Genomic DNA, 15,338 nt, shown 5'->3' with positions numbered 1-15,338 from the left:
TCGTTGAAGGTTGTGCGTCAGGGCTGGCAACTCAGCATTTAAAAATCAACTGCCAATCATAAGCAGACTGGAGTTCCGCTGTGGTGGCCCCTAACCGGGAAAAGCCAAAAGACACAACATATTGCTAAATAAACACAAGTAACCACCTGTCAGTATTACTTACTGGTTCACTTTCTCTATCCTCCCCTAACCATTGACTAAGAGGGCAATGGTGGTATCTCTTCCAGTTGCCTGATCTAAGCTGGTACTGCTCACCAGCACAGGTAATGCCCATACTATCACTCACTGTACTGGCAAGACAGTGCCAGGCATCTACTTTGTACTGGTGCCTTCATACAAGTCCCACTTTGTAGTCCTTAAGTAGGAGGTGCAGAAAGACTTTTGTCTCCTTCCTGAATACCACTCAAGGTACACATGTTTACATTATTTGCAAAGCTGTAATTAGTAAAAGTGATGTATCATAGGGTGTGGGGATTGCCACATATTAGTAATGTTACACATGGTGTTTTTTTTGTCTCTTTTCACAGGTGCTATGGTCTTAGGATACTCTGCCATCAGCAGGGCATGCCTGTTACTGGTGCTGCATCAAACACTGATGGAGACAGTGGCCTTGCAGTAGTACAGTCAGTGGACACAGAGTCACTATCAAGAGCAATGACTTTGGAAGGCAGACTACCATCCACATCGAGTGACATAGCTCTGCTTCCCATGGAACCCACCCCCATCTCACCAAAGCTCAAGGAAGGATAGTGTATACAAAGTGCACCTACACAGGTGACAAGATCGTCCCTACCCATGCACCTGTATTTGGCAATAGCACATCCACAGAGTGTGAGGACAGGGGTCAGTACAAGAAAGCTAGTAACTGTTACTGACATGGCTCCCAATCGTTGCTTGAGATGGGTGCCACAGTAGGCATTACACAATGGATGTGCAGGGCGGTCATCTAGGCACAAGACAGATGCTACCACTGCCATGGCAGTGATGATAAGTGTACTGTGCAGCTTGCATGAAGAGGTAGATGAGGGTTTGCAATACATTACCCACTTTATTGGTGCGATGGATACGTAACTGGGTGCCTCTAATGCCTCAACATATCAGGCCCATCTTCCTCCATTGTGGGTACACCTCACAGGTCAGGCAGGACACATTCACATACCGCTGTCTCCTCCAGACCATCCACCACTGGGGTGCCTGGAGAAGTATGGTGTGAAGACTGGTAAAGATGTGGCGCATGTGGCAGTCAGGCACATGCCACAGCCAGGTGTTCATGAGCTCGTAGTTGATTATTGTCCATGCTAGCAGGTGTTGATGTAATTCTCATTCCTCAGAGTGGATGAACCCAATGCATCCTTCCCACCTGAGGTAGCATAACACCTTTGATATACATGCAGTCAGTACAACCACATCTGTAACATCTCCTCCTCTGGCACACATTTTAAATACATACCCAGTACTGCTTGACAACTTCTTCTGTCAGGAGGCACCACCTCTTTCATGAAACACCGTACATGAACAAGACACAGTACAGTACAGGAGTAGGTTACACAGGCATGCTCAGCTTGTTTGATGGTCATTACATGTTTTGATTGTAGTAGCAGAGAATGACAGCCCACAGATTTAATTAAGACCATTGCAGTGCACTCTGCATTATTGTAGAGAAATGGCTTTTGGTATACTAAACAGCACATAGTGTGCTCTCTGCATTGCCATGCACATAATAACTGTAGTTCAGTGCATGTAGTGTATGTAATATATTATCCTAGAACTCTTGAACAAGCCGTGACTCTTGCTACACTTTATAACAGGATGAAATTGCAAACTACACTAAGAAAGAGAACATTCATTTGAAAGACTCACTCCTCCAAGAAAAGGAAACCAGTCTGGTGGACCCCTGCCATAAACAAGCTATATAATAGAAGGAGGAAACTAGTACAGAAAAGAGTAAAATCCCAAGAAGGGAAGACATCCCTGATCAGTATCAGCAAGAAACTATGTTCCCTCATAAAATCATCCAAGGCTAGCTTTGAAAGAAAAATTGCCATAGACTCCAAAGATAACCACAAGGCATTCTTTAGCTATGTCAAGAATCTAAGTGGCAATTCTCAGATCTGCTCACAGTTAGTACAGAATGGCACAAAATGCACTGAACCGACCGATATAGCCAACATCCTGGCAGACAGGTTCAGTGCAAACTTCACCCCCCTCTCACCCCCAAAAAGGCCCATAACTATACCAGAAGAATGTAGTGCCCCTGAAATCACAGACACTCAGGTTAAAACAGCCCTCTCCAAAGCCAAAAACACAGCATCAGTGGGACCAGACAGTGTCCCAGGCTGCGTACAACACATGCTCAAAGATGAACTAACCCCTCACCGAAACACACTGTTTAAACTCAGCCTCTCCACAGGCTACATGCCCACAGAGTGGTGCACAGCAACGGTTATTCCACTCCACAAAGGTGGAGCCACAACAGACCCCAGGAACTATCACCCTATAAGCCTGACTAGCTTGGTCTGCAAAGCTATGGAGTGCATCATCATGGATCTCATTAACAGAGACATTGGAAACCTCCAAACACTGGACCCTACCCAGTTCGGCTTTGTTAAGAGCAGATCATGCCTCCTAAACCTGGTGGACTTCTTTGAAACAGTTACCAAGGCTATAGATGAGGGAAAGATGGTCCACACAGCCTACCTAGACCTTGCAAAGGCCTTCAACACCATTCCCCACTCAGGTATTATAGACAAGCTCACACGCCTGAACATAAACCCCTATGTCATGAGATGGGTTGCTAACTGGCTCACGGACAGAACCCACATGGTAAGAGTTGTGGGAGCTAGGTCTGACTCAAAACTGGTTACAAGTGGCATTCCCCAGGGCTCAGTCCTAGGACCCCTCCTGTTCAGCATATACTTCTCAGAGGTACAGGCAAGCACAGGAGGACTATGGCTGACCAGGTTCGCAGACGACTGCAAACTAGGGGCTATAATTGACTCTCTGGCTGACACAGACATCCTCCAAAAGGGTCTCACTGAGACAGATACCTGGTGTCAAAACCATGGCCTCAAGCTAAATGCCAAAAAGTGCATAGTCATTCCCTTTGGAAAAAACAAAGTACCCACAAACTACCACATAGGTGGTAGCCCCCTAAATACGGAAGACGTAATAAGAGATCTGGGGACCCAAGTAGATAGTAACCTCTCCTTTGATAATCACATTGCCAAAGTGGTTAGAAAATCCTTTTGTGTGGCCCACCTAATCACAAAAGGGTTTGCATCCAGATCGAAAGAGGTCATTGGGCCCCTCTATGCATTACTCATCAGACCCATCATAGAGTACAATGCCCCATTTGGGATGTACCTTACAAGACACCTGCAACAACTGAAAAGACCACAGAAGTAACTCACCAAGAGGATCACTGGCCTCAAGCAGATGCCCTATGCAGCTTGACTGAAGAAACTCCAGCTGTACTCGGTTGCATACTGCCTACTCAGAGGTGATCTCTGCCTGACATACAAGGCCATGTCCAACCCAGAATTGATGGACATGCTCTACCTAAAGAAAACCATATCCCCTCGAGCCACATGCTTCAGAGATCTAAACCTCACCACAGCAATAAATAAGACGTGCTGGAGGGATAGATTCCTGTCCCAGAGACTTCCCATGCTCTGGAACAAGATTCCAGTCTACATTAGGGAGAGCTCCTCACTAACCCTCTTCAAGAGAAACCTTGACGAGTGGATGGGAAACAGAAAGTTTACCCCAGGGATCACTTCAATGGCTCTGCTGGACAGAGGCACAGGGAACTAATCTAAGGGGGCAGCGAAAGCCAACACGTTCAGGCTAGGCTTATAAATGCCTTTAGGCAGATAGCCTAGTACCTACCTATGAACCTGTGAACCTAAATCACTCTCAGTGAACACCATGGTGTTGGAAAAAACATAGATTTGTGTGTGTGTGTGTGTGTGTGTGTGTGTGTGTGTGTGTGTGTGTGTGTGTGTGTGTGTGTGTGTGTGTGTGTGAACATCACATCACTGACGTTTAGAGGGCTTATTTAGGTCATATTCAAAGTAGTAGGGTGCATGGCCCAGCATATATTACCTTGTGTGGATAGTGAAACAGCTCAACGAAGCATTCTTCTCTATGACACATTAGCAGTACCCCATCATAAACTGTGCATCTCACAGGATAATCCTGTAACAGGTCTGAGTTGTTGGAATGCCTTTCGTGCCACTTTAATTTTTTAAGCTATTGGGACTTAGGATTAAATCTTGTACTGCTGACCTCAGATGTGGTTATGTATATAACAAGGGAGTGTGAGGGCCTTGCCTCCCCCTGAGTGTGTGTTAGGGGAGCTTTGTCGCCTCACAGTAAGACATTGTCCTGTTTGATTCACAGCTAGAGCGTCTTCTGTATGAAGACATGCGTGAATGGGCGTACCTTCATTGAAGGTTGCGCGTCAGGGCCGGCAACTCGGCACGTAAAAATCTACTGCCAATCATTAGTGGACCGGAGTTCCGCTGTGGCGACCCCTAACTGGGAAAAGCCAAAAGACACAACAGCACTCCAGCAAAAAAAAAAAAAAATATTTTATTTATTTATTTATAATTTGCTGACCAGTGTAGTACAACTACTGGAAAACTTCGGTAACCACCACGGAACAATAACTGTTAAAATCTCTTTAATAAACTTGAAAAGAAGTTCGATAAGCGCTTTCGGCAAAAATGCCTTCTTCAGATCATAAAATTCATAAAATAAAAAACAGAATTTAAAAGCCTAATGCCCAATCAAAATACATTTCAATATTCATGGACCAATCAACATAATTCAATTACCATCACATTTGACCAATCAAAGTGGCGTTTCATGTTCTAACACATTGGCTAAATAAATTATTTTCAACCAATCACAATTTGCCCCCTCATGTTCGATGCCAAATTAGCATACATTTAGAAAGAATCAATAATAGAGGGAAGGACAGATATTCCACCTATCTCTGTGAATTACAAATAACATTTACATATTGAAACCCAGGGCTCTATCCTTAGAAACCAATAGACAGATGAAGACAAAAGCTTCATCTCATTGGTTAGACAAATAGATAGATCACCAATTGTATCTCATTTTATAATTATCCTATCCAAATTCAGTGTTTCATGTTTACGTCACTCATAAGCCGTCCATGGGATGGATAATCAGCTAAAATCATTACGATACAAAAATCACTTTTTTCTAAGTATTCCCTTCCTTAATTTGTTAATTTAGTACCTGATTCCTTAAAAAAATGTATATTTTCTATTGAAACATGAAGCGCTGTAGCCACAGCAGTACAAGCACAACATGCACAGCTATAAAACTGCATATCTACCTTTATAAAAATTACTTATTAACATGTTTTAACCATCAATTAAAACATGGAGCGCCACGACAACACAAGCACAACATGTACAGCCACAAAATTGTGTATCTTCTGTATTAAAAATTACTTTTTAACAGCTACATTTCTTATTTTCATTATTTGAAGGGCAGAATTATACTTTGATGATAAAGAACATCTGTGATACCTGAAGTTAAGTAACAGAAGACACACATACACACAGAATGTAAGGAATAATCTGAATGACATCATTTCCAGTTTGACACATTTCAAGTACTCAGAAATGAAATAAACATGAGTAGGATGCTGTGCAGCAGTTAAGTGTATAAAATTCAGGTTTCCTAGGAAATCACACATTATATAAGGTATAACTTCCTGGAGCAGTATGCCTTTCTGGTTCCCATCCTAGACTGTGCCTCTCCTCTCAAGGAAAGCTAAGCCAGTCAAGCTCAGGATGAATTTATGTATACCCTTCCAATTATCCAAGTCCCATTGGAGAGAAAATAGCATATCCCTCTGCTTTTTCTGCAGGGGCAGTCTATTCCAGAGTGATGGCGATGAGTAACAAATACATTCCTACACTACTGATCTGTCGAAGAAAGTTTAGGTCCCTTGTTCTGGTATTTGTGGACTTTTTGAAGGTACAATAGATTCCGGACTATTGGATCCCTGACTGATTGGAAGGCAAGGCACAAATCATTTCTAAGGACCCTATAAATCACAGAGAAGAGGTAGAGTGCCCCTAGTCTTTTCTGGTAGCTTAGGGATTTTAAGACTGTATGCCTGTTTCTATTAGGAACCTCTGTGCTCTTTCTAACAATTTGATATATCTGGTGAAGTACATCCCTTTCTGTTAATAGACTTTGAGCAACGAGCTCCCATTTGTAGGGTCCATGTATGAAAAAAGTAGCAGTGCTTATTTTGGCAAACAGACAGGCATCTCAGTAAGAATGACAACTAAATATGCAATAGACCTCAAACAGAAATGTGGAAAACAGAAGACTCAAAGTAATTCAACTATTCACTATTACTACAGCTGTCTTTTGAAGGAAACAGTTCTACTTACAAACATGCAGTAGGGTGCAGGTGTGTTAGTAATGGGAGAGTTTTGAGCATGAGGATCATTGAACAAGTAAGGGTTTAAATCAGAGCAGCGGTAGGATCATTTACCTCTGAGCAAGCACGGGATTTAAATCAGAGTAGCGGTAAAATCATTTACCTCAAACTGTGGAGTAAAATGGTCTTTGAGCAAAATAATGAAATATTTTTCAAAGAGATGTAATTTTAGCATGGAAAAGTAAAGCAAGCCTCAAGTAAGGAGCACATGACTGATGAAAAGGAGGATGGTACTTGATATCAGGCCTTCTTTTCTACAGGCTTGCTGAAATGTATTCCAGGCTGGCACTTTGGTATGTAATACAGGGCAGTTCTCCAAGGGAGGAGGCAACACTGTTACTAATGTTTACTTAGGTTATCTTGCAATTATTTTCAGGCATAGGTGAAAGCAGAACTTTTTCTCACTCTAGTTCTGAGTTTGTATGCTGTGTGAGGAAGCTTCAGAGAAGCTGGTTTAAAGACATCAGCCCAAAGATCAGGGATCAGCGTGAATAGTAACCAGGACTGTATCTCTGGCATATAGCAAGAGGATTGTGTACAGAACAGTTAAACAACAGCTCACTGATTGACACCAGCCTCCCATAACTGCTAAAAAGTAAGCAAGATGGCCGCTACATTGCCAAAAGTAGAAAACATCAAAAATGGTCTCCTACATTACACAGTTCCACAATACTCCTTTCCATAACTGTTTTTTTCCCTGTGTTTGATACAGAGATCCATAACATCTCCATACCTTACTTTAAGGGCCTTGCATTGTACAGTCAACTCCAAGTCAGCTGCCTACAGGTCAGACAACAGGAGCACACCCTCCATTCTTGAAACAAGCTTTGAAAAATTCCTTGACATCCATACATTTCTTAGTATTGGTTCTGTTATTGAAACTGACATCACTGAATTGGTGTTTTTCAGTCATGGGGCAAGTGACCTACATAAATGGAGTCAAAAATAAGTGTCCTTTCTTAGCTGTTCTACTACCCAAGTGGGTGTAGGGAGGTTATTAGCAGCCCTGAATGGAAGAAAGGCAAAGTAGGACTCTGGACATTTAAGGGTTCTGGAATGAAATAGGGAATCGGGAATTAAGGGATGCTACAAAGAACTGGGGAGTTGCCAGTGCAGATGAGGTTTAACATACTGGATTCAGCACTCATGATAGTAGCGTAGCCATTGCCGATCTGAGTGGGTAAAGAAAAGAAGACTGGACTCCCAAGAAGTAAACCACAAGCATGTAAAACGATCTAACTACACGAACGGAGAAAGTATGGTGAAAATTGTATTTGGTTAGTGAAACTGCATTTAGATGGAAGGTGAAGGCATGAACCTTTGCTTTTGTGAACATATTGTATTTGCTTTTTCATTTGACTTTACATGAAAGGTGAAAAAGTCTAAAAATAAATGTAAAAAAAGCAATGACAAATGAGAGAATGGCAATTAGTGGCCAAGTGTGTTTAATGGTGCCATATGCCTTAAAGATAATGATAAACACTGCCCCAGTGCGACAGCCACTATAGCCTGGTGTATATTGTCAGGAATTATTGCATCACATTCCTGCTGTCCTGTATACATCCTTTTTCTATTAGTATGACAAACAGTTGCTGAAAGCATGGATGCTTAGAGGATCATGGAGTCTGACAATGGTAGTTCATGGGGCGGCTCATCATACATACATACATACATCAGGATAGTATGGGGGACATAAATATTTGAACCAAATTAAATTAGAGCAAAGTAAATCTATACTTTACTGATCAGAGCTAGTACATATTAGGTTTTCACATACATCAGAAGTACTCTCTGCAAATTATGGCTTGAATTCATGTGATAATTATGGTCAAATGTGTGGATTTTCTTTTGACCTTTGTTTCATTAGCTATTCTGTTTTGTGCTAAGATGTCTGTATGTTTTTTAATAAAACAAGAAAATGGCTTCAAGTTTACTTAAAAAATAAAAAACATTTTGTTATTAACATGGATAGACATTTAGCAATACATAAAGCTAGTTCAGCTAAAAATTTTCCATCACATTCCATTAATAATTCTAAACAAATAAGCAGAGATAATCTGTTTTTGTTTGTTTGTTTGGTTAGTTGTTTTGTTTTTTTGTACATAAAGTGAGTGTACCAGAATGTAAGCTCTGTGGGCCTGGTGAAACATCATGCACTTTGTTAATAAAATACATATTTTAGAAGTACAGTTGAATTCAATTTTTAGTTTGTTATATTACTTTTGTGCAGCACCTGTATTTTGCTGTCTAGAGCTGAAACTTTTCTTTCATTTATATTTATATATTTATATTTACTTATTATAAACAGCAAAAAGCATTCCAGGAAATTGAGTCTTATCTATCTAACCACCAACTCATTCTAAACCCAAATAAGACTAAGCTACTGTACCACTCAAGCAGGCCTTCCAAGCCCCACTCTTTATCCAGTCCGCAAATGGAACTAAAATTGAGCCTACAAATGACACCAAACTCCTAGGTGCAACTATAGATGACAGGCTGAAATTTGATTTACATATTTCCCAATCAAAAAAGTCCATGCTAAACTCGGGTCTCTCTACAGGGCTAGACCTTTCCTAACATGCCAGACTAGCCACAGCTAGATCTCAACTTCTATCTACCCCTCTATACTTCTGTCATATTTTTATAAACTTGCGCAAGGCAGACCTAAACAACCTAGATTCCTGCTATAATAAAAGAGCAAAATTTGCCGGCAACCAGCCCCATAAAACTCATCATTGTGCTTTTCCCCAACAACTAAAGTGGCCTGAACTCCCCAACCTGATAATGTTACACCAACTTACCTTCACCCACAAAATCATTCACAACCCCATTCACTGCCCTGCCCTTTCCTCCCGGGTCCAAACTCATGTCAATACGACATCACTTAGGTCTTTAATCAGGCTACTGCTAAAAATAGCCCGGTCTAACAACTACTATAGTGACTCCCGCTTTTCAAACAAAATTGCCAAGACCTGGAATGCTCTTCCCAAACACATTCGAGTATGTCCCAACTATTCTACCTTTAAAACAAAAACAAAAGAATATCTTAAAACCACCTGGATCTGCCCCTGTACTGCTCCCGGTTAGTCTTCCTCCCTCCTACTACCTCCCCACCTGCACATCCCACTACTCAGCTCTTTTTCCTTTCACTCCTTAATGAGTTTTTTAAACTTTTGACACAAGCACTGGTAGACTTTTTTAAGTATTGCAATGATCAAACTTCTTCTTTCGGCTTTTCCTGGTTAGGGGTCGCCATAGCAGATCACCTGTCCGCTCATGATTGGCAGTGGAGTTTTACAGTGTCGAGTTGCCAGTCCGGCACCCAACGGAAGGCACACACATGCACACACTCACACCTAGGGCCAGTTTAGAGTGTCCAATCCACCTACAGCATGTCTTTGGGATGTGGGACGAAACCGGAGCACCCGGAGGAAACTCACGCAACCACAGGGAGGACATGCAGACTCCACACAGAAGGCACCCCAGCCAAGGTTCGAACCAGAGAAAATCTTGCTGTGAGGCGACAATGCTAACCGCTGCACCACTGTGGCCGCCCACTGCAATGATCAATAATCTCTGTAATTAGCAAACTGAATTTTTCGTGAATTTTATTTTTGATGTCCTAAACATCAACTTTTCTCTGTTATCTGCACATCACTACATTATATACACTACTTTTTATGCCATCTCTATAATTTTTCTTAGCTTACCATTATTAACTTCATACCAAAATGGTTACAAATGTTTGATCTTATTAATTGTACCGTATTATTATTACTTGTGGAGCTTTGTATTATTATTATTATTATTATTATTATTAGTTGTGGAGCTTTTCTCCCTGGGTCTCCACTGAAAATGGGCTCATGCCCAGTTAGACACTACCCAGTTAACAAATGTCAATAAAAATAAATAAAATAAATAAATTTGTCATAGTACTATAGATCCTTTATATGACATTTCATGGGGTATTCAGAAAGACATAAATTACTGTACAATCCTGTTTATAGCAGTGTTGCTCATTGCAATTCAAAGATTGCTGTAGCAATACAGTGATATGAAGGATCTAGCAAGCAGTGCTACAGTGACCTGGCTGGATATTACTGCATGAAATTGTGGAAGTGCAGGGGCATAGTTAATGCAAATTAGCCATGTGCTCTGCCCCGTCTCACACACACACACACACTCACACTCACACACTCACACTCACACTCACACTCACACTCACACTCACAATACTTACCTGTGGCAACATGGCAGATTAACTGAAAAGCAAGCTGAACCACTCTGTTAAAGAGCAAAACAATAAAATGTGCACATCTTTGTAGTACACCCATTGTTGCTCATGGCAGAAGCAGGGTTATTAAAGCTGCAGCAGATAAGTATTATGAGTGGGGTCTATATTACAACATCGAACTACATCAAGTTCGAATGTTGTAATATCGAACCTTAAAGTCCGAAAGTTGAAAATAGCGAAGCCACGGCACATCGACTTTTTTCACAGGGAAAAAAATCAGTGGGTCATTTTTGGGGCTTTGCTATTTCCTCCACTGTGATGCAATCTCGGAGTTGGTATATTTAAGTAGGGGGGTGTAGGGGTGTGGGTGGCAAAGCCCCCCACTTTAGTTTAAGTTTAAAGTTAATTTATTTATTTATTTTTTTGTCACGGGACAGCAGTTTTTTGCCCTAGGAAAAAAAATCGCTGTTTTGTGTTTTCGGTTTTGTTGGGTTTTGGAGTTTAGGGTTCGATATTACAATGATCAAACTCTTGTTAGTTTGACGTTGTGATATAGACCCTTATGAGTGCGTGTGTGTGTGTCTGTCTGCCTCAGAGCATGAAGCCAGACTTTATGGGGTTTTGGGTCTGTGTGTCTGTGCCTGTCTGTATGTCTGTCTCTCTGTCCATGTATGTCTGTGGGTGCCTAAACTGGGGAAACAAAACAGAATTCAGGGACATGCAAACGAGTTACCAATGACCTTTTGCAAAATATGACTTTTACTTTTCTGAATTACTTATTGTCACCCAATGAAGGCAGTAGTAGCACTGAGGTGATATTTGCTGTGAATATCCCATGTATGTAAATTTATGTTTTTTAAAAGTACTTGTACATTAGAACATATACTATTTAAATGTGTTTTCCAAGCAATCTTGGTTTGTAAAATTTCATGTTTGTTTTATAGGGCAGCTATGGTTTTTAATTTCTAGATTTATTTATTTGTTTTTATTTACACGTTATTAACCAGGATAGCCCCACTAGATCAGTGACCTCTCGTCAGGTGGAGACCTGAAGCAGTATTTATACTCATAGGAATAATTTGGTCAGAACACTGGGAAACTTCCCCTGCTCTTCTTTTTGATAATTTTCATTGAATCTTTTATACCTAACTGAGCTAACACCAACTCAGACAGAGGGGCCTTGGTTTAATATCTCAATTAAAGAATGATACACTTCGGTATGCAGTAGCCCCTTATGCTACACTGCAGTGTCAGTGCTGGAAAAATTAATCTCAGCACCCGGGATGGGACTAGAACCCACAACCTTTTAAGCTTCCAGCACCAATGGCAAATGGACTACCTGTTGAGCTACTGATGCTTTTTTACAAGGTTGCTGTGCATATTATTTAAAATGTTTTTCTAAAATGCCTTGATGTGTATAACTTCATGGTTGCTTTATAAGGTGGTTGTATATACCTTTGGTCACAGTGTCTAAAATGCCATTTCTAAGTTAACTTGGTATGTATAATGCAATGTTGGTTTTATAGGATAGTTACGCATAATCTCAGTAAGTGTGTATTAATTCATTTATTTATTTATTTATTTTACATTTGTTAACCGGGCTAGTCTAACTGGATATATTTCCATTTTCAGTAGAGGCCCAGGGAGAAAAGCTCCAGTGGCAACAAATAAACATTGAAATTAAAAATTAAAAAATTTAAAAAAATCAATATTAATACATAGTAAACAAAAAGATTTCAATAGAAGATTACTAAAAATACAGAAAGTAATAAGAATACTAAAAAATACAGGAAGTAATAATAAAGTAAAGTAGGTGTTTACAATAGTAAAAGTGACAATATGTACAGGATAATTTGTTATGCAATGTGATTCATGTGGACTATCAGTGCATCAAATAGGATAGAGACTTTCAGAGCATCAAGCAGGATAGATTACACCAGTATGTTGAATTCTGTTCAGCAGTTACAGTCCTGCTTCAAGGAATGTGAATTAAGTAGTGGTTCAAGAGGAGAAATATCTGTATTGATAATTAATTATTAATTAGATTAATTAAACCTTTTGTAAATTATCTTCCATTTGCCTTATTGTAGCCCTGTTTGTATGCACTTGCCTTGTGTATCATCTAAAATTTAGTGTAACATTTCAGCTACCCTGCCTTCAGTATTTTGTAGTTTTGCATTTTTGAGCTTGAAGTTAAAGAAATGTGTATTGCATTATCCATGGCTATGAACAATTACCATCGTTTTACTAAAATGACTGTAAATTATACCATTGCACTGTAAACCTCACAAAGAAATGTAATTTATTGCTCTTCTATTCCAGCTTCACTTTTGAAACTGTGGTATCGAGAACTGGAAGAGCCGCTGATCCCACATGAATTTTATGAACAGTGCATCACTCACTATGAAAACCCAGAGGCAGCCATTGATGTCATCCACTCACTGCCGAAGATCAACAAACTCGTGCTGTGCTACCTCATCCGGTTCCTGCAGGTAGGAGAGTAATATAGGATGAGTGTACATAATGTGAGTATGGAATGATGGGTGAGAGTGACACTGAATGGAATGTGTGTTGAGAGGAGCAAAATGTACAGACTTCAGGAGTGACATTAAATGTGAAGTAACAAAAATGAATAAAGGTTAATATGCCAGAAGTAGAGTTAAGGGGAAGATATTCATGAATGAATGGGATAAACAGATATAGTACTACAGTGAAGTGGGTGCAGCCAAGGTCCTAATCCCACTTCCAAACTACTTTTGGAATAGTATATCTAGTTCTGCATAGCGTATATTACAATGGAGATCAGATGGATGTGGGGAGGTGCAGTGCAGCACTTTCAAATGGTAAAGGAAATGGAAGGGATGTACTAATACACTGAAAAAATAAAATCATTGACTTTTAAAAACAAAGAATAAGATGACATGCTGAGCATTTAGAAAAATGTTTAGATGAAGTGTAATGCCATGTTCTGAAAAGGAGGGACAGACAGCAAGGGGGCTAGCTAGTAAATCACTGACTGAAGGCAATTCAGAAAAAAATCATTTTTTAGATAAAGTAGAGATAAAAAGTTGATCCACAAATTATAGTGAAGTGTACAACAGTGGATGTGTCCTAAAGGGGATGGGGCAGGTGGGAGAAGGGTACAGAAACATGGTTTATTAAAGGAAGTATTATAAGTAATAACACATGGGTCATAAACATGTAGTTTATGAAACTAATGACAATATACTAAGTGAAGGAGTGTAGAGATCTGCAGTAAATGTAAGGGAGCAAAACAATGAATGTGATCATACAGGCAGTCATTTCATTTAAGAACAGCTTGAAGTGATTTTGTGTCTGGGATGAGGGCATTGTACAATGTGAGTGTGTATGAGTACATGAAACCAAACATGCTTAGGAGGATCAGGCTCGAATGGAGACCTGACTTTATCCTAGGTGACAGGGGATCAATTAATGGTCCTGGCACTGGAGGAGCCAGGCAGGGATGGGAGGACTGAAGGAACATGGCACTCTCAAGACTCCCAGGATATGAAGAGGGTTGCATACACTCTGAGGTACACCGAGCAGGTGCAGTTTCAGGAAACCACCACCCATGCTTTGAGGTGAATGAATGTTGTAGCTTAAAGATAACATCCCTTACTTACAAGTGAGCGTCGCTGCTTAAAGTTGATGTCCCTTACTTACAGAAGTGAATGTTGCTGCTTAAAGGTTACGTCCCTTACTTACAAGTGAGTGTCGCTGCTTAAAGTTGATGTCCCTTACTTACAAAAGTGAGTGTCACTGCTTAAAGGATGTCCCTTACTTAGAGAAGTGAGTGTCACTGCTTAAAAGTAACATCCCATACTTAGAAAAGTGAGGGAACTTCTTCCATCACACACACAAATCACTGCATACCCCCTTCTTCTGTACAGCTGCATGTGTGTAGAAATGTTAAGGCTCAAAGAAAAAAAAAAATAGAAAGAAGTACTAAACCACCCTGCTGATTACATAAATAATAGCTCTTCTTGGCAAAATCTCACCCACCATTGGTGAAAAGGGAATGAATAGACCAGTTCATTGTGAGGGAGCTGAGGATCAGCAGACAGTGGGAAGCAAACAAGTTAAAAAAGATGTCCAGGAAAGCCTCCTGTTGAAATTTTGAAATTCTAAAAAAACATGATTCTAATTCTCAGAACTCAGAATAGCAAGACTGAATGTGAGACTATGGCAATATATGCTAAGTGTAAGGGTACAGGTACCACAAAGCACTCCCATTACCCTTACTCTGAGGTATAATACAATGATCTCACAGTTAGCATATATGAGGAGGAAAGGTATGGGTACACATCACCCATGTAAAGGGATGCAGGGTGGAAAACAACCTCTGCAAAAATACTTTGATGGGATTATAGTATGTTTTGAGACTGAATGTATTCACTGTACAATCACAATTTACTTTTCAGAGTTCTGAGAGGTGTAGTTATAGGTCTCAAACTTCTAATAGGGAGCCGTGTAGGAGTATGAGAAAAAAGGAATAAAAATGAGGGATGAAAGCACAGGGGTGTTCTGACACAGAAGTAAAGGCAAAATGCTGTGTGTGTGTGTGTGTATGTGTGTGTAAAGAAAGAA

General features: G+C 40.3%; 1 protein-coding gene across 1 annotated transcript in view; it reads left to right on the top strand.

Moving 5' to 3' along the window:
• ARHGAP39 (Rho GTPase activating protein 39) overlaps positions 1 to 15,338 on the top strand; it is a 2,618,385-nt gene that overhangs the window by 2,573,442 nt on the left and 29,605 nt on the right. The window contains exon 9 of the mRNA XM_044067324.1: positions 13,053 to 13,222. Within this exon, the coding sequence (XP_043923259.1) occupies positions 13,053 to 13,222 (170 nt within the window). The remainder of the gene's footprint in view (positions 1 to 13,052; positions 13,223 to 15,338) is intronic.

This window comes from Protopterus annectens, chromosome 3.part1 (genome assembly GCF_019279795.1).
Source record: "Protopterus annectens isolate FY-2018-M chromosome 3.part1, PAN1.0, whole genome shotgun sequence".
In the NCBI taxonomy this organism is placed as follows: Eukaryota; Metazoa; Chordata; order Ceratodontiformes; family Protopteridae; genus Protopterus; species Protopterus annectens.
The sequence above is the reverse complement of the archived record's forward strand: the minus strand, read 5'-3'. Positions and strand labels throughout refer to the sequence as shown.